At 40.5% G+C, this 24277-nt stretch overlaps 1 protein-coding gene across 2 annotated transcripts in view; it reads right to left on the bottom strand.

Annotated features, from left to right (window-relative positions):
- UTRN (utrophin) overlaps positions 1 to 24277 on the bottom strand; it is a 1532463-nt gene that overhangs the window by 1137862 nt on the left and 370324 nt on the right. For both annotated transcript variants that reach the window (XM_078648677.1, XM_078648678.1), the window contains 6 exons: positions 22695 to 22814; positions 20327 to 20428; positions 18109 to 18216; positions 14167 to 14346; positions 12157 to 12326; positions 6642 to 6765 (listed from right to left, as the gene is read on the bottom strand). In XM_078648677.1, coding sequence (XP_078504803.1) covers positions 6642 to 6765; positions 12157 to 12326; positions 14167 to 14346; positions 18109 to 18216; positions 20327 to 20428; positions 22695 to 22814 — 804 coding nt within the window. The remainder of the gene's footprint in view (positions 1 to 6641; positions 6766 to 12156; positions 12327 to 14166; positions 14347 to 18108; positions 18217 to 20326; positions 20429 to 22694; positions 22815 to 24277) is intronic.

Below are 24277 nucleotides of genomic sequence, written 5' to 3'. Positions count from 1 at the left end.
TAAAGCTACTCATGTGGGTGGCGCAATCTGCGCTGCAGGCCCACTAGTAGCATCTGTCATCACCAGCCCTGGCACACACAGTGCACTTTACTAGGGACTTCGTGGTGATACAAATATGCCAATCAGGTATATTCAATCAATATCACAATTTACAGAGGGAGCACTTACACTCTGACACTGATCAGCAGTGGCAGAGTGTCCTAAGCATTCTAAACCAGCAAAAACAAAATCCAGCACAGCATCAAAACACATGAGTCAGAGGCAAAAAGATGGGGGAAGAACCACGCCAAAGGTGTCAGGTCTAACACTGATCATAGTCAAGCTTCTCAAGTTAAGGGACAGAGACTGGATTCTGATACTAGCAGGAGAAGGTGGAGGACTGGGATATAACTGTTCTGTTGTGAGAATCTATCAAGACTTCATGTCAACTGACCAAGAGGCACAGAAAACATTTCCCAATGTTAGGAATATTTCAGACACAAAAAAACAGGTGTGCTATTCTCTTCACAACAATATTCATGTTGAATTCAAGTGTTAGATGCAACTCTTCAATTCAGCAAAGCATTCTATGGAATACGTGGAGTAGCAAGTATCCAAGCTAAAGTTGAGAGCAAGGGTGATACACATTTACCTAACAACCTAACAAGAGTGCTGAGATGAATAGCAGGAACCAGGGCCCTCTTTGTGTGGGAAGGTTTGAGGAAACAAGTTCTTCAGGGTGGGTTACACAAGACAGACTGAAACTGGTTATAGCCTGTTTTGTTATCGCTTACAATGCCAATCACCATTGCATCTGCAGCCTGTCACAATAATCCTGGTTGCTTTAGAGGATGCCTACAAGGTATGTCTCAAAGTTGATTTGCTTGAAGAGGAATCTCTGTGTCTCCAGGGAGCTACAGTGAGTATGTGCAGCTATTGTAGACAAAGTGTATGCCATGCTTTTTAAATCCACCTTTTTAATTACTTATTGGGTTGACTGAGTTACACTGAGGGAGTTCTGCCACACTGACGGCTGTGAGGTGATCAGTGTGGGAGGAGGGAAGAGAACAGAAGGGTGGGGCATTTTGATGCAATTTGTAAGCTACTGGCTATGTAGATACCATGAATATCAATGGGGTTACCCACTATTGTACAGAACATGGGGATAGTTACAGTATACGAACAATGGCTCTGCTACCTGTGTTCAGAGAAAAAAATATACTAATAGTTTTTAATCAAACCCACCAGCCGGGGGATGTTCATTCAATGAAGAAATAAGAAACTAGATTCTCCCAATTTATCTAAATAACTACGAAAGAACAAATCAGGAAATTCATGTATATTGAAGGCATAAAATGTAAACACACATAAAATTATTTTCAAGATCAATACAAAAAAAAATACAAATACAGTGCATAAAGTGTTACATACAAAAATCACACAACAGTAGGATAAACACACAATGATCACATATAAATATTATTGATTCCATCAACGTCAAATTCATATGGGACAGTCCTATATTAAACGTAGAAGCTTGATTCCACTATTTCTTGGTTTAGATGGACTAAGACGTTTGATTTGTCATATAAGTTGACGTTTCGACCCCTCAATAGAAACGTGAAATTGTTCATCATCAGTATGGGGTCTTCATCAGGACTAAAAATAGTGTGTGCTGCCGTGTAATTGTGGTTGAGCGCCTCAAAACGCTGTTTGTCATTCAAAGACAAATGGAGGAAATGAGGGGACATCATGTATTCATTCCACCTTCAAAAACCCTCAGGAGTCAGAAGTCATAAATCACATCCATGCATTCAAGTGAAGACGCAGTACGGGGCAGAACCTCCATTGCGCAAAACAATATCGAAATGATTACTTCTGGCCACTGTGCTCGGAGATAACAAGTGCTCGGAGATAACAAAATCACTGAAAGCTCCAGTACAGCTATTCACTCCGTCTCTAAGGGCACCGACCTTAGCTAGGTGCTCGGAGAGATCAGGCGCAATCGTGCTGCATTGACCGCTACAGCACGTACTCCGTCTGTAGGAGCACCGACCTCAATTGGGTGCTCGGAGGGATCAGGCGCACTAGTGCTGCCTTGACCGCTACAGTGTGCACGCTTGTAGAGACAAATTAAAAAAACATACAGCCTCTCTTGTGGGGATAGATACAGCAAGAACCTTGGGACACATCTAGCATCAATATCTGTCCATTGGCTTGATGGCACCAAGACTGGTTGACAGATGTTCCTCTGAATCAGGGACATAGCTGCAGCTTTTACCTGAAATGTAAGGTGGTTAAAACAACCTATGAAAGCCAGGATGGTAGTAGCATACCTGGAGGGCCAAAAAATAACAAATGCCATGCTGCTGGAAAGTCGCTTGTTATAGGAGGGTGTGGCGCCGCGGCCAGGGCGACTGACGCTGGAATCTGGGGATCACGGTTCGATCCCGGCTCCGGCGGCAGGTTAGCCCAGCACCATGTGACTCTGGGCAATAGCTTGCTTAATCTTCCCGACGGCCCCCAGCGCCTAGAGACCCTAACGGGTGATTGTGCGCTTTACAAATGTGGATTATTATTATTTATTATTATTATTATTATTATTACTGCTTATGCCAAGATATGGGGTTACCGTAGATACTTTGTGTCACTCACTAACTACACCCCAGGAGTAGTCACTCTGAATCATGAAAGCGAGCTTTCAACTGGAACAGAAGTACATGCTCAAACTGACAGATATGTGATTGTACATGGAAGTACTGAAGAGTATAGTTCGACATTGGTAAACATATATTGGCCAAATGTTTACAAAGCTGATTTTTTTGCTGACCTTGCTATTAACTGAATGTTTCATGGCTCACAAGTAATCTGCACAAGGCACATTAATACCATTACAGACTTTATGTGTGCCAGGTTTACTACAAATCTAAGACCTCTGTCATATGCTGCCATGGCACTGATATGACTGCAAGAGGCAATGGCCCTAGATGATGTATGGAGGAGACTACATGAGGACTCGCATGGATTTACCTTTTATTATGCAGTGGGTATCATGCCAACTACACTGAGTGTGGATGATGGTTAGCCTATGAGTAGCAGATGAAATGAAGGTGAGCACCGAACACCTGTCCCCTACTGGTTCAGATGTGAATACATCATGAGGCTTAACACTGGAGATACTAGAGTTTTAGAAATTCTTCCCCTTTTCACCCAGTTTTTCAGCATGAAATTAGCAAATTCATTAAGCTTGTCTTTGAAGCTAATGTGTAATATTGGAGTATGGTAGACTTGATAGTGCTTTCAAGGCGTACATAAGAAGATTGTGTATTTTAAAGGAAAATTGGGTTCTTAAGATCCTGCGACTTGGAACCTAAATTACCGTTTTTTGACCCGCAATATAACAGATATCGGGATGCTGGCATTCTAGCTGAGACTAAGAAAGAACAAGTATGCCTACTGCTTTTTTTCAGAATAAATAGTAAGGACAATTGGTGACTGGCCATTTCCCAAGGGTCTAGGATCAGATTGTCTGACTTGGGAATTCTACAAGGCATACTAAAATTAATGGTTACTTACTTGTAGGAGGGGTTTTGCATTTTAAAGACATTTCTGGGTTCACACATGCATTATTCCACCATCTACTGGCTGGGTCTGGACATTTTTCTTTTTTCCCCCTATTCTTGGGCTACAACCAGTAGGAGGGCATACTCCTTCCCATATGACGTCAGAGACATTTTCCAAAGCACCAGTGCGTGGTCACCATTTTCACATTCCTCTTTCCCCTTTTGGTGGCCTGTATTGTTTTAGGGCTTTGCAAATGTTATGTTTTGTTTGCTTATTCCACCCTATTTGAAAACTTACAGCTGCTCTAGGGGAGGCAGGAGAGTTAGATATGAATGCAAAAATGCCTTTAAGCTGCAAAACTACTTCTACAGGTAAGTAATCATTATGTTCTGCAGTGTGAAGCTTTTCTGTATTCAAGTACTGTTCACTGATTATGTGTAGCAGTAGTTCCCCCACCCGGGATGGCTTGACTGAAGTGAGTGTGTGTTAGCGAACAGGTTGTTAAAGACCTACTATTCTACTTGTGCTTCCTTTTTTTTAAATAAACATTTTTATTGAAAGGAAAAACAAAAATAAAACCATACGTAGCAATGATATAATATTGAAGTCCATGACACAGAAATACATTGATCATCAGAATTGTTAGCTGGGCGGCAGCAATCAAACCCCCCCAAACCCCACAAGTCATATTAATTAGTTGCAGGTAACCCCATCAGATAACATACACATAGTGGGGTAATTTAGATAACAGTATCCGCCCCAGACATCTTTGATGAGGAAGTGACCCCCTAGGCAATGTTAGGTTAAGGCACTTCGTCAATACAGGCTATATCCAGGAGTTTTTTGTGCTTCCTTTTTTACCTGAATGCCTAAGCAGGAATTTATTGTGAAAGTGTAGCTACATGACCACATTGCTGTCATGCAGACAACGTTCACAGGTGCATGGGTTTTGAATTCTAGAGCAGTCCTTCTTTTACTAGTGGAGTGTGCTCTTGGCCAGTCTTCTAGTGGCACGATTGCTTATCGTGACGGTCCGTACTATCCACCTTGTTGTGGTACCCTTTGTGATTGGCTTCTATATGTTTGCAAGTGCAACTGAAATAAAGAATTGGTTTCCTTTTCTACACTTTAAAAAAATTAAATAGTACACCACTCTTCTTATAATGTCCAGTACTCATAGTGCTTTTTCTGCATGCATCTTTGGCTGGTAGCTGGGTACATGCAAGTAAGATATCAATTTAGGCAAATATGTTGGCTTGTCATGACTACCCTATCCTGGTGGGTATGTTTTCTGTATTTGAGTGCATGTAATTCGCTAACCCTGCATAACAATGTAATGGCACAAAAAATGATGTTTTAATGTTAGGAATTTTGGTTGTGCTGTGTGCATTGGCCCAAAGGGGGGTTCTACTGAGTTTTCTCAAAATTATGTTAAAGTTCTACATAGTGGTGGAAGATGACCTCCATGGTGCAATTCTTTTAACTCCTTCCAGGACCCTCTTAATGACTGGTGGTACAACTGATCTATACCACTATGGCTGCAGGGTGTATCTTTAAGGATAAGTGCAAGAGTTTCTCATTAACCCCTTCGATGCTTGTGACGGAACGGTTCCGTCACGAGCGCCGGTTGGGCTGTGCTTATGACGGAACCGTTCCGTCACGGCCACGCCCGGTTTTTAGAACCTTCAGCACAGCGCGAAAATTCGCGCCGCGCTGAAGGTGTTAAGTAGGTATCGAATTATATTGCTATCCCCGGCTGTGTGATGTGTTAGATCGCTTTTCCTATACCAACTGATACATCTGTTCTACTCAGCAATGTAATTTTTGTCAACTTCCTAACTTTCCTTAGCACCTCCATGTATCTCTAAGTTAGGCACAGGTGACTGAACTGTATGTCCTAGGGAGGCATGCTTCTAAGCTGAGGTTCTCTGGTTCAGGGTGACAGACTTACCCTGCTTGTATCGTTAACAAGTCCTGTGAGACTGGCAATCTCATTCCCCTGATTGTGCCATTTTCACCAAGTCTCAGATGATGTCTTTTTGGCCCACTTAGAGCTGTGAGTATCAATGCCATTTTTGTATTTTTGCACTTGTCAATGAGTATTGATATTAGAGGTATTGGTAGAAAGGTATATGGAAAGGTCTTTGACCAGTCTATCAATAGGGCATTTCCCAGGAAGTGGTGATGTGGGTACCTGGATGCAAATTTTAGGCATTGTGCATTTGTGTGTGTTGTGAACAGATCTATGTGCCCCATTGTTAGGAAATTGTGTGCAACACCTCTAGTTTGAGTTCCAGCTCATGTGATGCGTATTGTTGTCTAAGTGTTACTGCACAAGATTTCCCGTATTATGAACGTGAGATGCTTTCAGTGCTAAGAATACCGTCTTGGGACCCACTAGCTGACAAAGTAGCTTTGCGTTCGTTCTTATGTCCACAAGTTGGCCATTAGCGTAAAAAGGATGCCATGGGCTCTGGTGCACACAAGGGAAATGGCCAAGTTGACTGCAGTTGAGGTAGTATAATATAGCATTCATAAGGGTTCAATGGGCACCCTCAGGACTCTGGGCCCCGGTGTCACTGCACCTGCTGTACCAATTGTAGCTACACTCCTGAAACTGGCATAGGCAGACTTTAAACTTCCTCTCAGTGCTCAAATCTTTAATGGGCAAGTAAAAACGCCATAACCTTGAGCCACATTGGTATGGAAAACGTGTGGCTTCAACACTACTTGACACACTCACTGACAATGTGTGCATGCCAGACAAAGGAGAAGAAAGAACAACAGATATTTAAGTAATGTAGAACACATCTGATAAAAGTTCACCCTGATGCTCTGGGATGTATTACATTCCACATGAAAGTAAAAGTAAATCAAAGAGCTTTGTTCTGATGCGATGAAAGAGGTCAGCACCATGAAGAAACTCATTAAGCCATTAACTGATCAGTTAGAAAAGGTTGCTTTTCAGATTACATATGTGTGCTCAAAACAGAACTTATCAAGCGATGCATTTTTTCTGAATATCTCTGAAATCGTGCAGCTGTGTGGCAAAAATACCCATTTTCAATAGCTTACTTCAGCCCTCTCCCTTTACATACCTTTAGTGTTTGCTTAAGGGTTGAAGTCTCTCTTTTCTTCGTGTACTCTTTGATCCCTGAGGCCTGAATGGCAGCTTTGGAGGTCAAAATCCATTTCAAGAGCTCTGCGCTGTCAGCATCAAACCTGGTGAAAAGGGTCAGATTACAACATGAGGAATCCATGGTTTTCCAGGCTGTTAACAGAGTGCAAGCCCCCTCAGTAAAGCTACCCTCTGAACGCCACGCCACGAAAGATTCTCTAGGGTGCAGGAACTCGGCTGTCAAGTGAACTGCAATGGCTGAATGAATATATATATATATATATATATTCACGAAGCTTGCTACTCAAAAGGCAGAGACCTGCCAAATCCAAAGCAACAAAGAGTCGACCCAAAAAGTGCTGGTGCAATATATATATATATATATATATATGTCAATGGTACTTATAAAGCGCAAACAATCATCCTAATTAGGATATCACGGCGCTATCATGACAGTAATGAGTGGTTGACTGATAACAGAGTCATGATTATAATTTAATCAGGTTTTAGGGAAAATAAATGTTTTTAATTGCTTCCTAAAGGACAAGTAACAGTCTGTTAATCTAAGTTCCATAGGCAACTCATTCCAGCTGTTTGCCGCCAGGTGGGAGAACGCCCGTCCACCCATCCTAGCTGTTTTCACACGTCTATCTCGGCGTGGATAGCACTGTGCTAATCCTATGCTTAAAAACTTTGATAGAAAAACAGACATTTGAGGTGAGCAGACCTAGAGTGTCGCTGGTGTTGAGAGTGCTCTAACAGGGGCTGCTTTCCACCTAAACTTGAGAACTACCCAGAGTTCTCCCCTTTGTTTTTGCATAATTTATGCGTCACTCTATGCCTGAAAGGGTTTTGTTTTGACTTAATACTGGGTGCTCCCTTGTGTCTGGACAAAGCTATACCTCTCTGAAGAGCTCTAATTAGAGCGAAACACTGTGTCAGGGGTTGCTTTTACTCATTTCAGGTTGGCTTGAGTTGGTATTTTACTAATTCAAAGCTGTAATATTGTGCCTGAAGTGATAAATGGCTTTTGTAATTTTACAGCTCGGCAAGGACAGCACTATACTAGTCCTATGCTTAAAGACTTTGCTGTATAAATTGCAAAAGACTTTGTCATTTTCTATCTCGGCGTGGATAGCACTGTGCTAATCCTATGCTTAAAAACTTTGATAGAAAAACAGACATTTGAGGTGAGCAGATCTAGAGTGTCGCTCGTGTTGAGAGTGCTCTACAGGGGCTGCTTTCCACCTAAACTTGAGAACTACCCAGAGTTCTCTCCTTCGTTTTTGCATAATTTATGCGTCACTCTATGCCTGAAAGGGTTTTGTTTTGAGATATGTATATATATATATATATATATATATCTTTTTTTTTCTTTAGGTCTGACCACCCAGACAGCTTTTGCTGTCTCGCAAAACCATTCTTTTTTTCTCTCATAAATAACACACATGCATAGAAGGCCATTTGGTCAGCATGATTGATCCTCTGGCCTGTACAATTTATTATTCACATTTTGCTTGTGCCCATCACAGAATACAGCATGGGCCAATAGGTCAGCCCACTTTACCCATTTGCTGCCTTCACTTTGAGTGACAGCACAAAGCCTATGTACATTTTTCACAACCACCTAAAAAAATAGATCTATTTCTCTGGATCAAGGTGTTTTTTTTTTTTTATTTCAACTTGGAATACCATCACTTTATTTTGCCTGCACTGAATGGCCGCCCACCTTTTAAAGTTGCTGTAATAAAGTTTTAAAGTGTCACTGTAAAATTGTAGTAGCCTGCGATTTGAATGCTTTATTGGGTGGCGGTTTATTCTTGTCTCTTTCAGAAATAATAATAATGAAGTGAGCAGTACAGTGGAAAGGCTAGTTATTAAAAGAAAATATGTCACTAAATAACACAGCCACATTAGTGAGTGTTTTAAATATTTTACATTTTTGAATGCAAGGAAACAACAACCACACCTCAGTGGCTGCATGCTTTCTTATTAGGTTGAGCCTGGGCTGTGCAGGGGATGTGCTGCTCTGTGAGGCATGCTGCATTTAGGTATGGACTTGAAGCTCCGCTCACCCTTGGCCCATATTTTTTGTATTGGCTTGTGTCACTGTACTCTGCAAACTGTGGATTTTCATTGGTCAATAGGCTTAGTAGTCCCTCCTTAGTACCGCCTTGTCTCATTTTGTAACCTCCCAAGAGGACACCCCCTGTTACATGTGTTGTTACTCGGTAGGCTTTAAATACAGTCTCTGAGCACTATTTGCTTAAATGGATATCTCCTACCTGCTGTCGCAGGCAGGACACGCTCTCCTGCAACGCTTAAATTAATATTTTTCATAGCACGGCACACTCATACAGTGGTGGAGTACGCTCATAAAGTGGCAGCAGTGCCTGTGGTTTATTTGCAGCGCCCAAAGCGGCTGCATGTTTTTTTTTTTACTATTTAAAAACTGTATTTTTTCTAAACTTCCCCATGCTGCACTTTCACTTTAATGGCGGCTGCACACCTTTCTTTAGACGAGTCGTGTCTTAAAAAAGAGGGGTGCAGCCGCTATTTAACTGAAACCGCGGCATGGGGCGCTTTTACAAAAAAACATCTGTGTCACTGCTTCTTTTTGTCTTTTAAGCCCAAAAATCTTAGTCCTTCATCCATTTTCTCTCACCCACTGTTATTCACTCTCTCTCGCAAACAACAAACAAGGTAGCCCTGTTAGAAGGATACTATTGCTATATATTCCATCTCTGCATAAGCCATTTTTCTTAATATGGATACCTAGTTCTAAAACCGTCACTAAGGTGATCACTGTGAGATTATCTGGCCCTATCCCAATATCACAATAGTCAGTATCCAATTTTTCTGCAACAACCCTCAAAACTACATACATTTATCCTCCTTACCAACATAAAACATCCTGTTAAGATAACAAATCCTAACTCAGCAGCTGCTATACTTATATATTTATCCATATCTATATGCCCAATCAAGTAAAAAACAAAAGATATATGTTGCATTTCCTTAACCTCGCACATAGTCTATTAATTCGTTTTCATTTTTATAGTCACCACTCACAAAGCATTTGGTCAAATACTGTCAGTCACCCAATCCCAGAATATATCCAAGATCAAGCAAACAGAGCACAAACATGGTAAGGTAGTCACATGGAAAACCGGATCCAAATCAGTGGTAAACAAGACCCATTATCTTCCGCGATCTGAGACCTAAAATGCACTCTCATCAATGCACGATCATCAAGTGCATGTCCTTGAAAATGCAGCCCTTACCTCACATGACCTAGATGTACTCTTCATCTGAGACTTGGGTCATATGTACCTCACCATCAACGTTTGACACTACTCTTACACTTAAAGATTAATCACTCATTTAGCAAGAGAGCGTCATAAAATGAATTTGGCATCCCAAGTCATACACATAAATAGTTTGAGCTGCAGACAGACACCTCTGCATTTTTTATTCTTTCAAATTATTTTTTTACTACACTCAGACCACAAGATGCTAATGTCAAGTGGATCCACATCAATATAGTACTTCCATCCTTGCTGAGAACTCCAATGAACTCTTAATGCTAAACCCACTATTCCACCAGCAACTATTTAGGGGCTTTTAGAATCCTATTGAATATTAGAAATAAACTACTCCAAAAAACCTTCAGGGAATAACACCCACCAAGATCTTATTCAATCTAATTATTTTCCTCAAGATTAGAAAGATACCATCCTTGAGCTACTTATCTCTCTTTCCAAAACTATCTCAAATTATATTACTTAGGAACTTAACTGGTCTGACCACTTTGCCATACCATTCCACACCTCATATCTTTTAGAAAGCAGGCCATACCAAAGCTAAGAAAATCTGAAGGCAACTTCAAAAAGATGCTACAAGACCTTTGATTACTCATTTTAACATCAGAAACCCCCAACAGCTCTCACTAAGATCTGAACAAGCTACCCCGAACAGTACAAATAAATTCTGTCAACTCCAAAATATCCATTTCATATAGACCTCCACTAACTAGAGAGCTACATACCAGTTCTAAAAGCTGTAAAGAATTTCAAGAATAAAAAAACGGGAATCATGAAGAAATATGAAAACTATGGAAGCACCCCAAGTTCTGAAAATAATCGACATATTTACATAATACCCTCCCATAGCCACAAAAGCAAACTACTTTAATAATCAGTTCAAAGAAGTAGTTATGCCCCTTGGTATTACCCCATCAATAGCTCACCAAGCCAAATCTCTGAGCTATATCAGTAACCCATAATAATAACAGAACTCATAGTGAAATATACAAATTGAGCTTCCTTTGTTTGCTAAATACATTTCTTGAAGAAACTCAAACCACTCATTCACTTATCTCTACAGAGGTTTTATAAAAATTCTCAATTGCTCTATTTAAAGTCATTCTGCATGCAGCAGCACACCTAGACATGGGTGCAAAAAACCCAGATTCCATATATAAAAACGGGTTTAGGCCAGCCTGGGAGACCAGAGGGGCATTCTGACCCTAATTTTGAAACTGCAAAAAAGCCTCCCAGTGACCACAGATAGATAAAGATGGTTCTTGGACACAGGAAACCAGGGTTAATTGTGGCCCGGACTAGATACAGTCAGCAATATGTGGTTTATGGCACAGAAACGATTTTCTCATGCTAGACTTCTAGCACTGACACTTTCATAAAATAACATATTTACAGTATGTTAAAGACTAAATTAGATGTTGCAGAATATATAACATTGAGCAAACACTTTGGGGAAGTGCTTACATACACATTCACCAAATCAACGTGGTCACACATGTAAAAAAGCGGTGAATTTTGGACAAAATGTAAATATAAGATTTTGATATGGAGTGCTCTATATATGGACCAGTTATTACAATTAGATTGCCAACCCAAACAGGAGTTTTTGGTCTGACTTCAGAGTGGCCAGGATCCTGATATGGATGTCTTTGACAAGTCTAAAGACTGGGTCAAATTGCAAACAGTAAAGCTTACTGGGTCACATGATGCTGTCTGACCAATCAGTGTATATTTTCAGCCATACACCTCAACCATATACACACACTATAGTATTATACCTATATGCCAAGGACTACACCAATTATTAAAGGCCCTCAGCCTAACCTGTAGGCCAACCTCACAGGCGAGTGACTTTAAAGTCTATGATGCTATAGGAGCATTCCACACCCTGCAGGCAAAATGTTCTAAATTAAAAAGAGAGAAAAAACCAACTAAAACATTGTAATGTTGTCGGCATGTACTAGCTATTATTGGCCCTGCACCACTTCTTGTCTTTAATGAAGCAGTCAACATTTGTGTGTTCTAACATGCATTTGTTTCATATGCTTTTACAATCATGAAATCCTATATGAACACGAGTTTCATTGCTAACAGTCAAAAATCGAAATTTCCAATGAACTCGAAAATGTAATTTATGAAAATCAACAATCTGAATAATCTATGCTGTCTTACTTTTTCTTTGCTTCCACATCCAGATGAGTTTGTCGTTTTTTTGGTGGAGGCGGAGGGGGTAATTCCTGTTTGGTCGATTTCATTATCCCATGCTCTGTCATGGTGACAGTTTCAATGATGACTTTTTGCGAAACCTGAGACACCCCCATTTTTGAAACTGCCTGCGTAGCCTGAAATGTGATGTGAAGAAAAATGTTTTTGAAAAGCAGTCAAGAAAAATTACACAGATAACTCGAATTTGAAATCTTAGAAGGCCCTCTGGGCTCCTCTTCCAGGGTCAATTTCAAGGTGTAGAGTGCCATTGACAGCTACCATATAGTAAACCATGCCATTGCCAAAGCAGGACAGACCTTCATCTATATGAACTAGTCCTTTCTTCACCAGATAATCTCCCTTCACAGTAACTCTGGCAATGTTATAGGGAAACTGCTGTAGAGCAGGCAGCCTGCCATTACCATAGCATCCACGTACCAAGAGAATAAACTAGTTGCATGCAACAAAATAAAAGACAAAACATTTTAAAGAATTCTCAGTGAAGCAGATGGTTGCCTTCTTTTCACATCTGGGCAGATTCCAATTAATGGGAAATGAACCTTTCTAATTTCTATCCATTTATCCAATCACTATTCCTTTTGTCACTCAGAGCAGTGATTAAGTAAGAAAAACCACCCACCATCTTGAAGCCAAAAATGTCACATTGTCTTGAAATCCATAGGGGCTCTCGGAAAGTATTTCAGCACAAAGTCTTTAACATTCTGCACACCCGATACTCCCACCATGTTTGAACATCTGGTTTGTCGTTCCAGCTCTCTCTTTCTTAAACCATCTGTAATAAAACTGCAAATAAAGCAGCAAGCTCCACATTCACTACCACAGGATCATCTCCAGAGCTTTAACCCTGGTCACAATGCTTCTCTTTGTTTCCAGGCTGTGACATTACATTAGTCATTGCTTCAGCATATCACCCAAGTTGTGATCAATTGTGACAGTGGGGCATCTTTCAGGATATTACAGGGTTGTTCTAGGGATTCAACACTTTTTCTGTGCAGTGTTCTCTTTCAGGGTGCAGCTGGAATGCCTCATTCAGGGAACCGGACTTTTCTCCTCAGTGAAGAGAAAAATGATTCATTTGTCTATGAAAGATGCATGCTTTTTGGCTGCTACCAGGCCAGGAGAGCTGAGCTTAAAGCTTGAACATTTCTTCTACAGCACTCATCTCACTCTGAGAAAATGCAGACTGCCTTCAGCAATACTGTAATACATCACAAAATAAAGAGCTATTCATTATGAGGCATTTTGTGGATGATGGTGGAACTGCCAAACTATGTGAGGAAGTTCTTAAACAAACATAGTTAAATCCCACTTTAATTGGTTGAGAATTCAAACTCCCACACATCTGAATTCCAGTCTCAAAATATACTTTCTTAGATTCTCCTAAAACCATCCACTATTAAACTTTCCATCATTTAGTGTCAGACATACTAAGAGACAGGTCGTAAAAAAGGGTCATAAATTACTCACTGACATTTTGGGACCTGTATCTAATTTTGCAAAGTGATCAATGCACTAACAGGCTGCATCGCAAAATCTCCAGTCACAGGAGGTGTCAGAATGACCTACATAATGAATATTAATAAAATAGGTTGCTATTTGTGACCCACTAAGATTGGCTAAAACAAAGGGATGTATTCTGCAAGGAACAGCAGACCATCACCATTGTGCTTGGATTTACAAACTGAAAACTGTGTTTCCTTTTAAAGCAGCCCATGTCCCTTAAAGGAACTGTTGCTTTTCTCTAATAAAATGGTTTATGTGTGGGAAAAGTTGAGCAAGAAACAAGGAGTGGTTTCGAGAACACTGCCTATTTCTTCCCCAAAGTCCCTAGACCGCTTTCCCAAAGAGTCTCAATGCACCTTAAAAAGTATGTGTTTAATAAACTGGAAAGAGTTAAAGAGCACTTTGACTTTGAAGTCTTGATCTTAGGAGGTAAACAAATCCTTAGCTCATTACCTTACTCGAGCAGTCTTCCAGCTTCTGCACCAAGCTATCCCACCTCTGGGTGAGTTCCTCCATGTTACTGTTTATCTTCCTCGAGGCATTGTTATTGTTCAAAAGTTGAGCCACATCTTGCCCAAGCTCACGTAGCTGGTCTAAGGTTTGACGTTTCCTTCCCATGTCTTCTTTCAAAATCTGATCGGAAAGCAATTAAGATGATCTTAACTCACAAGATGGAAAGATGCATTGGGAGAAAGAGACTAAGAGATGTGTAGTGGCTTCCAACATCTGGGATGCTCCACATGACAGAATAGAAATAACGTTACAAGGAAAACATCAACCATTTTAAAGGTTTATTCACTGATAAAATGAGGATGGTGCTTTATGAGGGTATACCAATGTACAGTGGAATTCAGTAAGGACAAAAGGAGCATCTTCGTATTGTTGATGGGTACATCACTTCATAAGGTAAGAAATGTAATATTACATCAAAATGGGTTTTTTGATGCAGAAAATGTAAACACTACTTCACCTTGGTGTCATGAGCACATCAAATGTAGATGACCAAATATAGGGACGTGACGATGTTTTACAAATGACTGAATTAATTAACATCAAGCTGCAGAGTCAATTGTGAGTTGGACCAATATTAAATCAAATTGGATGTTCCCTTTTGCTATTTAAGCACAATAAAATAAGGTAAAACCTGCTTTTAAATACACACAAAGTCGACATGTACTTCGATTTGTCACATTAAGTCTGCTTTTTGAGTGTGTTGGCATACTGTAAGCACCAGAATATTAAAAGACCTTTGCAAACACAAACCACAAGGTGATGACAGACAGAAACAGGATGTGTGGAGGATACAGATAAACATCTGATGGGGAGGAATGTGGAACATCCTACATATGTACAATGTGCAGCCAGCAATCCAACCATTTTTAACACATGAAGATATAAGATCCCCAGAAAACATTCAGAAGACCCTTGCCATTTAATAAGACCAGAGGGAACTCGAGTGCCAAGGTAGGTGGTACACAACATTAGCAATAAATATGATGGTGAACTGACTCTAAGCAAACCATGAGGTGATATGTATGTCGCAAATGTACCTAGCTGACGTTCTGTATCCCGCAGGTATAGCTGGGACTCTTTCTAGAAAGAAGAAAGTAAACTGTCTAGTTTCCGAATTTACTCGGTGAAATCTCTATCTTACTTTTGTCTAATAAACAAGAATATCATTCCATTTGCTTTCCTTTCAACATATATTCTTTAAATTGTCAAAAGCTACTATTTTCTAGTATGAATAAGGGATTCCGAAGGGCAGACTGCTCTGTGATCCTCAATATTTCCTTCAACTTTTTTTAAGACCATGCATGACTGGTCCTGAATAATTCTTAGAGCCTTTTAGTCAGTTTGCCTGAAAGCAAGTTTGTAAAACCAAACCAGATATAGTAAATTAAGCAGTTTATGCTTTTTTTTTAAAGATGAACAGAATGATAAAAAACATTTCACATTGTGCCAGTGAAACGGAACTGAGGGTTTTAAAAAGTAATTTAGCTGTATTGGCTCATATAATGAGATGTTGTAACTTTTCCAATAGGTTATATCCAATTTTGGAATGCTGTATTTTACGAAAGGTTTAGTTGCCCACGAGCCATGCCTCATATGGGACCAACATGAGTTACAACCTCATACGAACAATAAATACAGAATAAACACAGAAGAAGCAGCATGTTGAAACTCTTGGAAGTTGCATCGTTTTCTTTCAGTATTTCTGCTGTCTGGGGTTGGACATCTTTTTCAATTCCATATTGTATTGTTTAGCAATATACTCCTCACAATCCTAACAAAAATATTGTAAGCATGTATCACAAAGATGGATATCTGGTCAGGAATAGTTAGAATCTATCACATGTCTGATGGCCAGAACTAGCTGGATCATAGTGGGATAAGAGTCGCTTGTGTTATGTTTGAACAAAGTAGCAAGAATGATTCTTAGGGTCACGGTCTGCACCATATCATGGATTGTTTTTAAACATTTTATTTGTATTATTCATAAAATAATACACATTACAACATGCAAAAGGAAGGGCGCATCAGCCATGCCGGTTACTTGAGCATCACTGTCAAACATCAGGCACGTAACATGCAGGGGAGCGATCACTCCTTTATTATAGTACAATACCATCTGCTCGGCACCCACTCTAATATCTGATTTACTGATACAAAAGCATATCAGAGATGTATTTCACCCCTGCATACAATGTGAGCTCAGGATCACAGGGGATCCCGTGCAACAAATCAATCGGATACGGTTTATCAGACACATTGCACAGAGCTAAAACTATACTATGGCTGGTTATATCTTAGAGGGTGCTCTGAACAGAGTTAAATAGTGTTAGTATTTTGCGTATTTGCAGTAGTGTGATATACTGAAGTGAGCAAAACAGGATACAATTGATTAGAATATTGAAGTAAACAAGTATATTTATGTTTTTTGCTTTTTAGCTTATTGTACTGTGGTTTTCCATAACAGGCTTTTATGTTCAGTTTGACTTTATTGGTTTTGTCTTCTTAATTTCCAAATGTATGCTGATAAAATGATTGTGATCTAGTGCTAATTTTCTGGAAAACTACAAAATGGATTTGCATTTTACTTTTACCATTGTAACTCAGCTTACCTTGCCGTCTTGAAGTTCATAATACCATCACTTGAATATTGAAACAAGCACAGCAACACATATCTTAAGTACTGAACTATGTAGAAATAACAACAAACATCAGCACATTTGGGGACAGTGCCAACTGAACAGTCTAGTGGGAGGTGTCGCACAGAGATGGCACCTAAAGTGTCTTGGATACATATATGTTGGGTTGATGAATGTAATAGTGTGTGGAATGTGTTCAGTTGATGAGGATGGTGTCTCAGTGTGTGTGTGCACGTGTGTGCTTGGAAGGTGTGGAGGTGATTTGGAACGGGGCATTGTTTATGTGCGAAGTAGTTGGCAGTAACTTCAGAAGCCTGATGTACTGACTTTATGTTCTGTTTTTTTTCACTACAGCATCCATTTGATTAACAGTTGATGCTTTGTGCATTTATTTGCAAACCTAATATACCTCCACAAATTACTATAGTGTGTTTATATGGTTTCTGTTCACTTCTCAACCTGCTAACATTTCTTTTTTATGTTATGGAGATGTGCAATACAACTTTCTCTTTCATTCTAATTCCTACTACCAATAAACTAAATTGCCTTTACACAAACAATAGTTGTTTCTGATGTTCTACATCTAAACATCTACCTCTGTATGTTTGCCAATACACATCTATAAACTAACGTCTTCAGTGACTACAATACTATGTTTTTTGGCATTAAAATTTTATTTTAATTTGTGATTCCCTAACATTCAAGGGATGAGAAAGAATTTCATTTGGGAAAGCATTGCCTTTGCTCATCCACATGACCCTCCTGACACTAATGGAGCCTGATTTAGATGTGACAGTTATCCTTCTACCTTATTACATATGCATTATAATCTATGGCATGTGTAATAAGGAAGACAGGACATCCATCAAGTCTGTGATGGAGTAACCCTTCTGTAAAACTCTATATCAGGCCCTTAGTTTCAAGTTCAGACAAAAATGATGGATTTGCTTAAAGAATGCACTCAAGGCCCCTAAACAACATAGAAAATGTATGTTATCATATACTCATGAATTTATCATCAACTTAAAGTTGGAAAGCTAGAGGCCAGTTGGACCAAGTAAGGGTATAAGAAAGTAAGTAAAAGGCATTGGACTACGTAGTCATAGAACCACTAACATTTTCTACAGCACCTATCCTTGCCAGCGGTGATAACCCCTAAGGTTTTGTAAAGTGTCAGAAAGGATGTTCCACAGCAGATATTACTCCTCACCCTACGCAGAAGCATGGAGTTCAAGCAAATACTAACCGCAAGTCTTCGAACGTTTACGCTCAGCTCGTTCTGGTCTTTAAAGTTTGCTTTCTGGACTTTGTTCAGCGAGTCTTCCTTCTCAGTTAGCCAAGCTTTGAACAAGCACTGCAACAAGATAGTAAAAAGGAATTCAGTGAGGGTATGTTTTCACCCTGTACCACGGAATGTGACCCCCTTTTCCCACGTAATACAACTTTTAAATGGGACTTTAAAAATATAAAAATACACATTATGCGTGCAAAGGAGCTTTTATGTTTATACTGGAAACTCTCAGGATAGTGTATTTAAAGTAAACCTTAGAAAAACATTTATCAGATTTTCCACTCCAAACTGTTTACACAGCCTGATCTTAAAATATTTTGAAGTATAACATTGTTTTAGGAATTCTCAGGGCACTGGTGAGTAATGTCCTATTTTTGACAAAAGTTAAAAAAAGGTCTGTGTATATATTTTTTTCAGCTCCAGAAATGAAAACTATCCTCTTAAAACAGAAGCAATGGCTTGCAGGCTATTTTAATTTCTTGCTCCAATTTTGGTATACTGATGCCGATATAAGTGAAGTAAATTTTCAAAAACAAATAAATATGGTAGTACCCCATTTGAAAAAGGAGATTACATTGGTGCTTAGCTGATGACATCACAGGTTGCATACGATGCATGAAAAACAATGCAGAAAAACAAACAGTCTTATTAATCATGTAACCATGTGGACAGAAAAGGTGAATTTAAAAATAATATTGTGAATCCTTATGCAGTAGATTAGGAACTGATATGCAGGGAATTATGTGCTCCAAGCAGTAACCTCTACATCTGCACACCATGTCTGACACACTTGACATAAAGGCCATCTATCTAATGCAGAAATAAACTTTGCTATATCACAAAACAGGGTGAGGAGGAGGGCCAGAGGGGTAACAGCACTAAAGTATTACCGCTTTGTAAAAAGCATCTCTAAAGCTCTTTAGAAACAATGCATGGATTTCATCAGCACTACAAGCAAAATTCTAAAAACTATTGCACTGGCAATTATATCAGACCAGCCCCATGAAGGTGGGGGGGGCAAAATTGCTGCACTGCTGCAAAACCGGCCCCCACTAACAAAACCAGCCCCAACCACTGCAAAGCCGGCCCTCACCCTGCCAGCCTCCCAGGGAAAAGTCTGATGCCCGCTATGACCAGTCCAGCTCCTTCATCATACATATCGGGCAGTCATGGGAATGAAATAATGGCAGACAACTATATTTCTATAGGGGGCAGAAAGGGTACCGGAAATAATGTAACATGTTGCCCGGCTGGATTAATATATACTGGGAAATGGAATCCAATAATGAATCTAAGAAGAGAGTGTGACTAAGGACAGTTAGAGATGGTAGAACTTAGCCAGATTCTTAGGGCAATAGATACTGTTTATATTGTTTCATGATGGCCTGGCATCAGAAGTTACATTCGGAAAACTGGTAAAAGCAGTTCTGGATATGCTTTAATATCAGCCAAGTATTGCACTGAGCATATCTCCCCCAAGTACACACATTACAAAAATAACATTTTAAGCAGGCACTTATATTACATCAGAAAATTCTGACTGAAAAAGGTGATAGGCTTTACAGGGTATTACTAAAAGAAACTCATGAAATATTCCAATAGTTCCGGTTGCTACAACGCTACCAAGAGCATATCATGCATTTGCTATAAATAAAATGTATGCAGATTCTTTGCGTCATCTGTCAGGGTGGATGGACCAAGGATTCCTTCATCCACCATGCCCTAAAGGGTTCCCAAGTCTCCTGAAATACCATCGCTCTGGCTGTGTCCTGCATGGCCAATCGAGTCACGATAAAAAAAAATACCTATTAATGTCCGGTGAAGGTTCTGTCATGGAGTCAAAGCCACTCAGAAAAAAACTTTATCTTTACAATGAGTACCTTGAATAAACTCTAGGCTTGATGTTAGTGAGAACATATCATGTTGCAATAAAAAAATGCTCTAGGACAACACTTGTCCTGAGATTGACTGTGAACAATGACACCCATCAGCCCTTGCATGCTGCTATGCGGGAAGACAAAGTAGATCATTCTAGCATCATGTTACCAGAGATTTGGAATCTGACTACCAGAAGCTACCCTTCAATAAGCAGTTTGGATTGCTGCAAGTGGCTACCAATTACAAATGTTAACATTTTTTTAAAAGAGACTAAGAATTTTGCAATGTTTCTTACTTGTTCCTCTAACAGCTGCTGCCAAAGAATGTGAGTTTCTTGCAATTTATTCCAGCGGTCTTCTGTCCAGCGGCAAACTGCAGCCCAGCGCTCACCAAGTCTCTGCAAATTACAGGACAGGCACATTAACAGGTACCCACAACATTGAATTAAACATATGCACAGCGAAACCTAGTTATATCCAAATGCAGTGCGATGTCAACATCACACACACATAAAATAACTATTGTTATTAGCCATCTGGTCAACATTTACATTGGGGAAGCATACTCTTGTAAGCAACAGATATCAATCTTTTTAGGGCTCGCCGACAGACACTTGTTGAAAACCTATTGGGAAAACAATACTCAAGAGTGCGTTTTAAGTGACTCCATTCCTTATCATTTGTTGGCTTTCTTCTCGGTCTTATTTGTTTGCTTCTCATTCAATGATTTCTTCCTCTTCTTGCATAGCCTCTTTAGCATATTTCTCATTGGATGACTGTATCATTCCCTGGTTCACATCGATCAGGAACCTACACTGATGTTTCATTGAGCTTGCCAAAGGAGTGCATGCTTTTTCTTCCTTTCTCCCCATGTGTTGCTTTCCCCACCTTCTGTGCAACTCACCAGTCCTCCCAGCTCACCCATAAAAGCACTGCAACAGCAGAATTTTGTGAGAGTTGACTGTAGAGCAGATTTTTTCAGGTTTGTTTTCTTTCGTTTACGACCTTCCGTAGGTCACATAAAAACCCATGTATTGGCATACAAAGGCGGCGTTTATGAGGCTGGGGAGGGACAGGCTGCAGTACTCAACCTGCCTTTTGAGGTAGAAGGTGTATTTAGTGTGCCCCTAAAGGTTATATCTCTTCTTCTGAAATTTGTAAAACTGATTCCCAGGGTGCTCAAGGGCACCATATGGCCAGAGCATTTGTTCCAGCTTCACGTCGCGAGGAAGGTAAAAAGCAAACATTTGCTTTAAATTCTGATGCTGCATTGATCATGGCCTTTGACAACTGTTATGTTCTTTTAAGCACCTGCAACTAGTACTTTTATTTAATCAGGATGATGTGCAACATACTTTTCTATGTCAAATTTGACAAATAAACCACACCATGTATAATGGCTGAAAATATTGAATGTAATGTTCAGTTTGAGAAACCCTATGATACATATATATTTGTTTTTCCTGGAGTATTGTGATTTGTTTTTCTTTTACTTTATTTTCAACAATGCACCTGCATGCAGATCCAATTACTTAGCACTCACATTATAAAGGAGGGATCTATTGGCTTTGCTAAAACATTTGTACAGTGTTTTTGTGAATTCCTTACATAAACGTCTTAATTATGCTCTTGTTGCATTGGAGGTTCACTATAAAAATAAAAATAAAACAAATGTGTTTCAAAGATCACACTGGCACAACAGATTTGTGCTAGGCAATCTATTTTTCAATGAAACATTAAGAAACAAGAAAAAAATGAAAAAAAACAAGGGAAACTGCTGACAGTAAAATATCACTACTCTGGGGTAACACTGCCCCCAATAGCTAATACAAGGGTCATGGCTCTATAAGGGGCTACAGCTCTGCTTAGGGGAAGGTGGTCCTCCATCAAGAGCTAAGATGGCATCTGCCTCTTCCCAGGGTGACGGTGTGCCCTCCCCGGGCACCTGGTATTGCTAGGAGAGATCTGCAAGGTGAATGCTAATGCTAAATGGATAGCTATTAGGCTACTGTAAAAGCGACATGACTTCTTTAAAATGAAATGCTTTTCAACAAGAAAGTTACTCTGAAATGGTATTTCCCTGAAATGTACCAAGATGAAATTAATTAATTAATTAATTGTGGGTTTCTAAAGCGCTAGAATCGACTCCCGAAGGAGTATCTCTGCGCTGTAGACCGCTGGGGAACCCGTCCCGGCTTTCCCTGTGAGATGGTCCCTACTGGGTATCTCCAAGGTGAAACCAGGCATCCCCGGCGTATGTGGGGGGCCGTTGTGGAGATGAGGCAAGCTAATGCCCAGAGTTGCTGAGTGTGATCCCTGGTTAGAGTAGGCACCGAGGCGAGAATTATCGAGTCCGCTGACCCTGGTCCTTGACCCTGCCGCGTCGGGAATAGAACCCTGGTCCCGGGCCGTCCTCTGCTTCCGGGTCTGCCGCCTCTAACCAGTGAGCCACACCACTCCAAATTTGCACATTTGTAATGTCCTACCTCCCTGCGGGAGACATGTCTGTACGTATTTAGTAGAGACTTTTCAGGAAAGTGAATGATAGCATGACCACTTTCTGAAATGGTCTTCGAGTCATACGAAACTAAGGCAAGTGCTTCACCCAAAAAAAATAATCAGAAAGAGGTCCTTGATTTCAGACCACTTTCAGAACACACTAACCTGAAGCTGGTGTTCAAGAGCGGCCGTTGCACTCTCTCCACTGGTTTCATCAACAATCACCACCATGTGAGTCAGGGAGTTCACTTTCACCTGCTCCATTTCAAGATCACTCTGCAGTCTCTGTTTCAGAACAAAGACACAATTATTATGCATGAAAGGAGCACCAATTCAGAACAGTGCTTAGAAGAAAGGAACAGATGCCATAACATTACATCAAATCAATACGTCATTAGCTTGGAGGTCACAACGTACTTAAAAACAAATCTGGGCTAAAATGTGTTGCATCATTTCTGTTCACAATCAGCATCATATATTTGCTTCACTTGAGAAATAACTTTACGAAAGGTTTATTGCACATTATAACTATCAAAAGTCTTTCAATATAATCAGAATCACTACGAATAACACAACCAATAAAATACCAATGAGGAATATCATGATTCTTTGGTAAACTAAGCCACATTTGTTTTTATTTCCCAGGCTTTCTAATCCTTCCTTTTGCTGCCAAAGCAGTGGACATTTTGTGACTACTGACAATAGGGACAATTCTACTCTACTCTTCTGCGTCACCCAGTCTCTGGACAGTTGATACGATTGGTGTGTCATCCTTTGGAGCATTAGCATAGCTGCAGAGAGAGGCGCACACTTTTTTTTTTTTTTTAAACAAAATTTTATTGAGTTTTCACATCATCAAACAAACAACTGACTGTGGGTTCCCTGTTTGCATGTTACAGATCAATAGTTCCATTATTACACCCCACAAAACCATATCCTATCCTTCCCACTTCCCCCACCCCCTCTACCCCCACCCCCCCATGTCAGTGTGCTTCGTACATTGTTCCTGCAGTGCAACATAACTCAACATGAAACGGCAGGTGTCTCCTCCTAGATCTTGGACAGTAACTCCCACGCCTAGGCGAGGTCTAAACGCTACGCAGGTCCGTGCATGCAACTCCATCCCATCTCCACTACCCTCGGTTCGATGATCCATATCCTCAACTGCCAGCGGGTGTGTAGTCCTAGCGTGCTATTTCCCCCGCAGGCGTCCCCGCCCTCCCCGCTGCCATCTCCTCCTCTTGGCTCGCGTGAGCCTCCGCCTCACTATCCTCCGCGACCTCTGACATTGACTGTAATTCTGCTACTAGCGTGCACCATGCCCTGGCTGTTTCTAGTGCTTTATCATTAGCTGCGCGGTTGGCCAACTGTAAGCGGAGAGTCCCTTCACCAGATGCCCATTGCTGAAAACACCCCCGCCATCTCAGGAAGCTGGGACCCCCCCCTAGATTTCCAGTGTAGGGTGAGCTCCCTCTTGGCCAGGATCAGCCCCAGGTCAAAAAATTTACTGGTAACCTTCGTGGTTGGAGTGTGCGGGAACCAGAGTAGGAGGCAAACTCCCATGCCAGTTTCAACGTGGCGTCCTGTAATCTCATTCAGACAGGTCACAACATCAGCCCAATACGAACCAAGCCCCGCGCAGGCCCAAAACATGTGTCCAAAGTCAGCACCCTCTGAGTTACAACGGGGACACACCGATCGCGCCCCACCAAAAACCCGCTGGATCTTGGCCGGCGTCCAATACGCTC

The sequence above is a fragment of the Lissotriton helveticus genome, chromosome 6 (genome assembly GCF_964261635.1).
Source record: "Lissotriton helveticus chromosome 6, aLisHel1.1, whole genome shotgun sequence".
NCBI lineage: Eukaryota > Metazoa > Chordata > Amphibia > Caudata > Salamandridae > Lissotriton > Lissotriton helveticus.
This window is presented reverse-complemented; position numbering and strand designations above follow the sequence as displayed.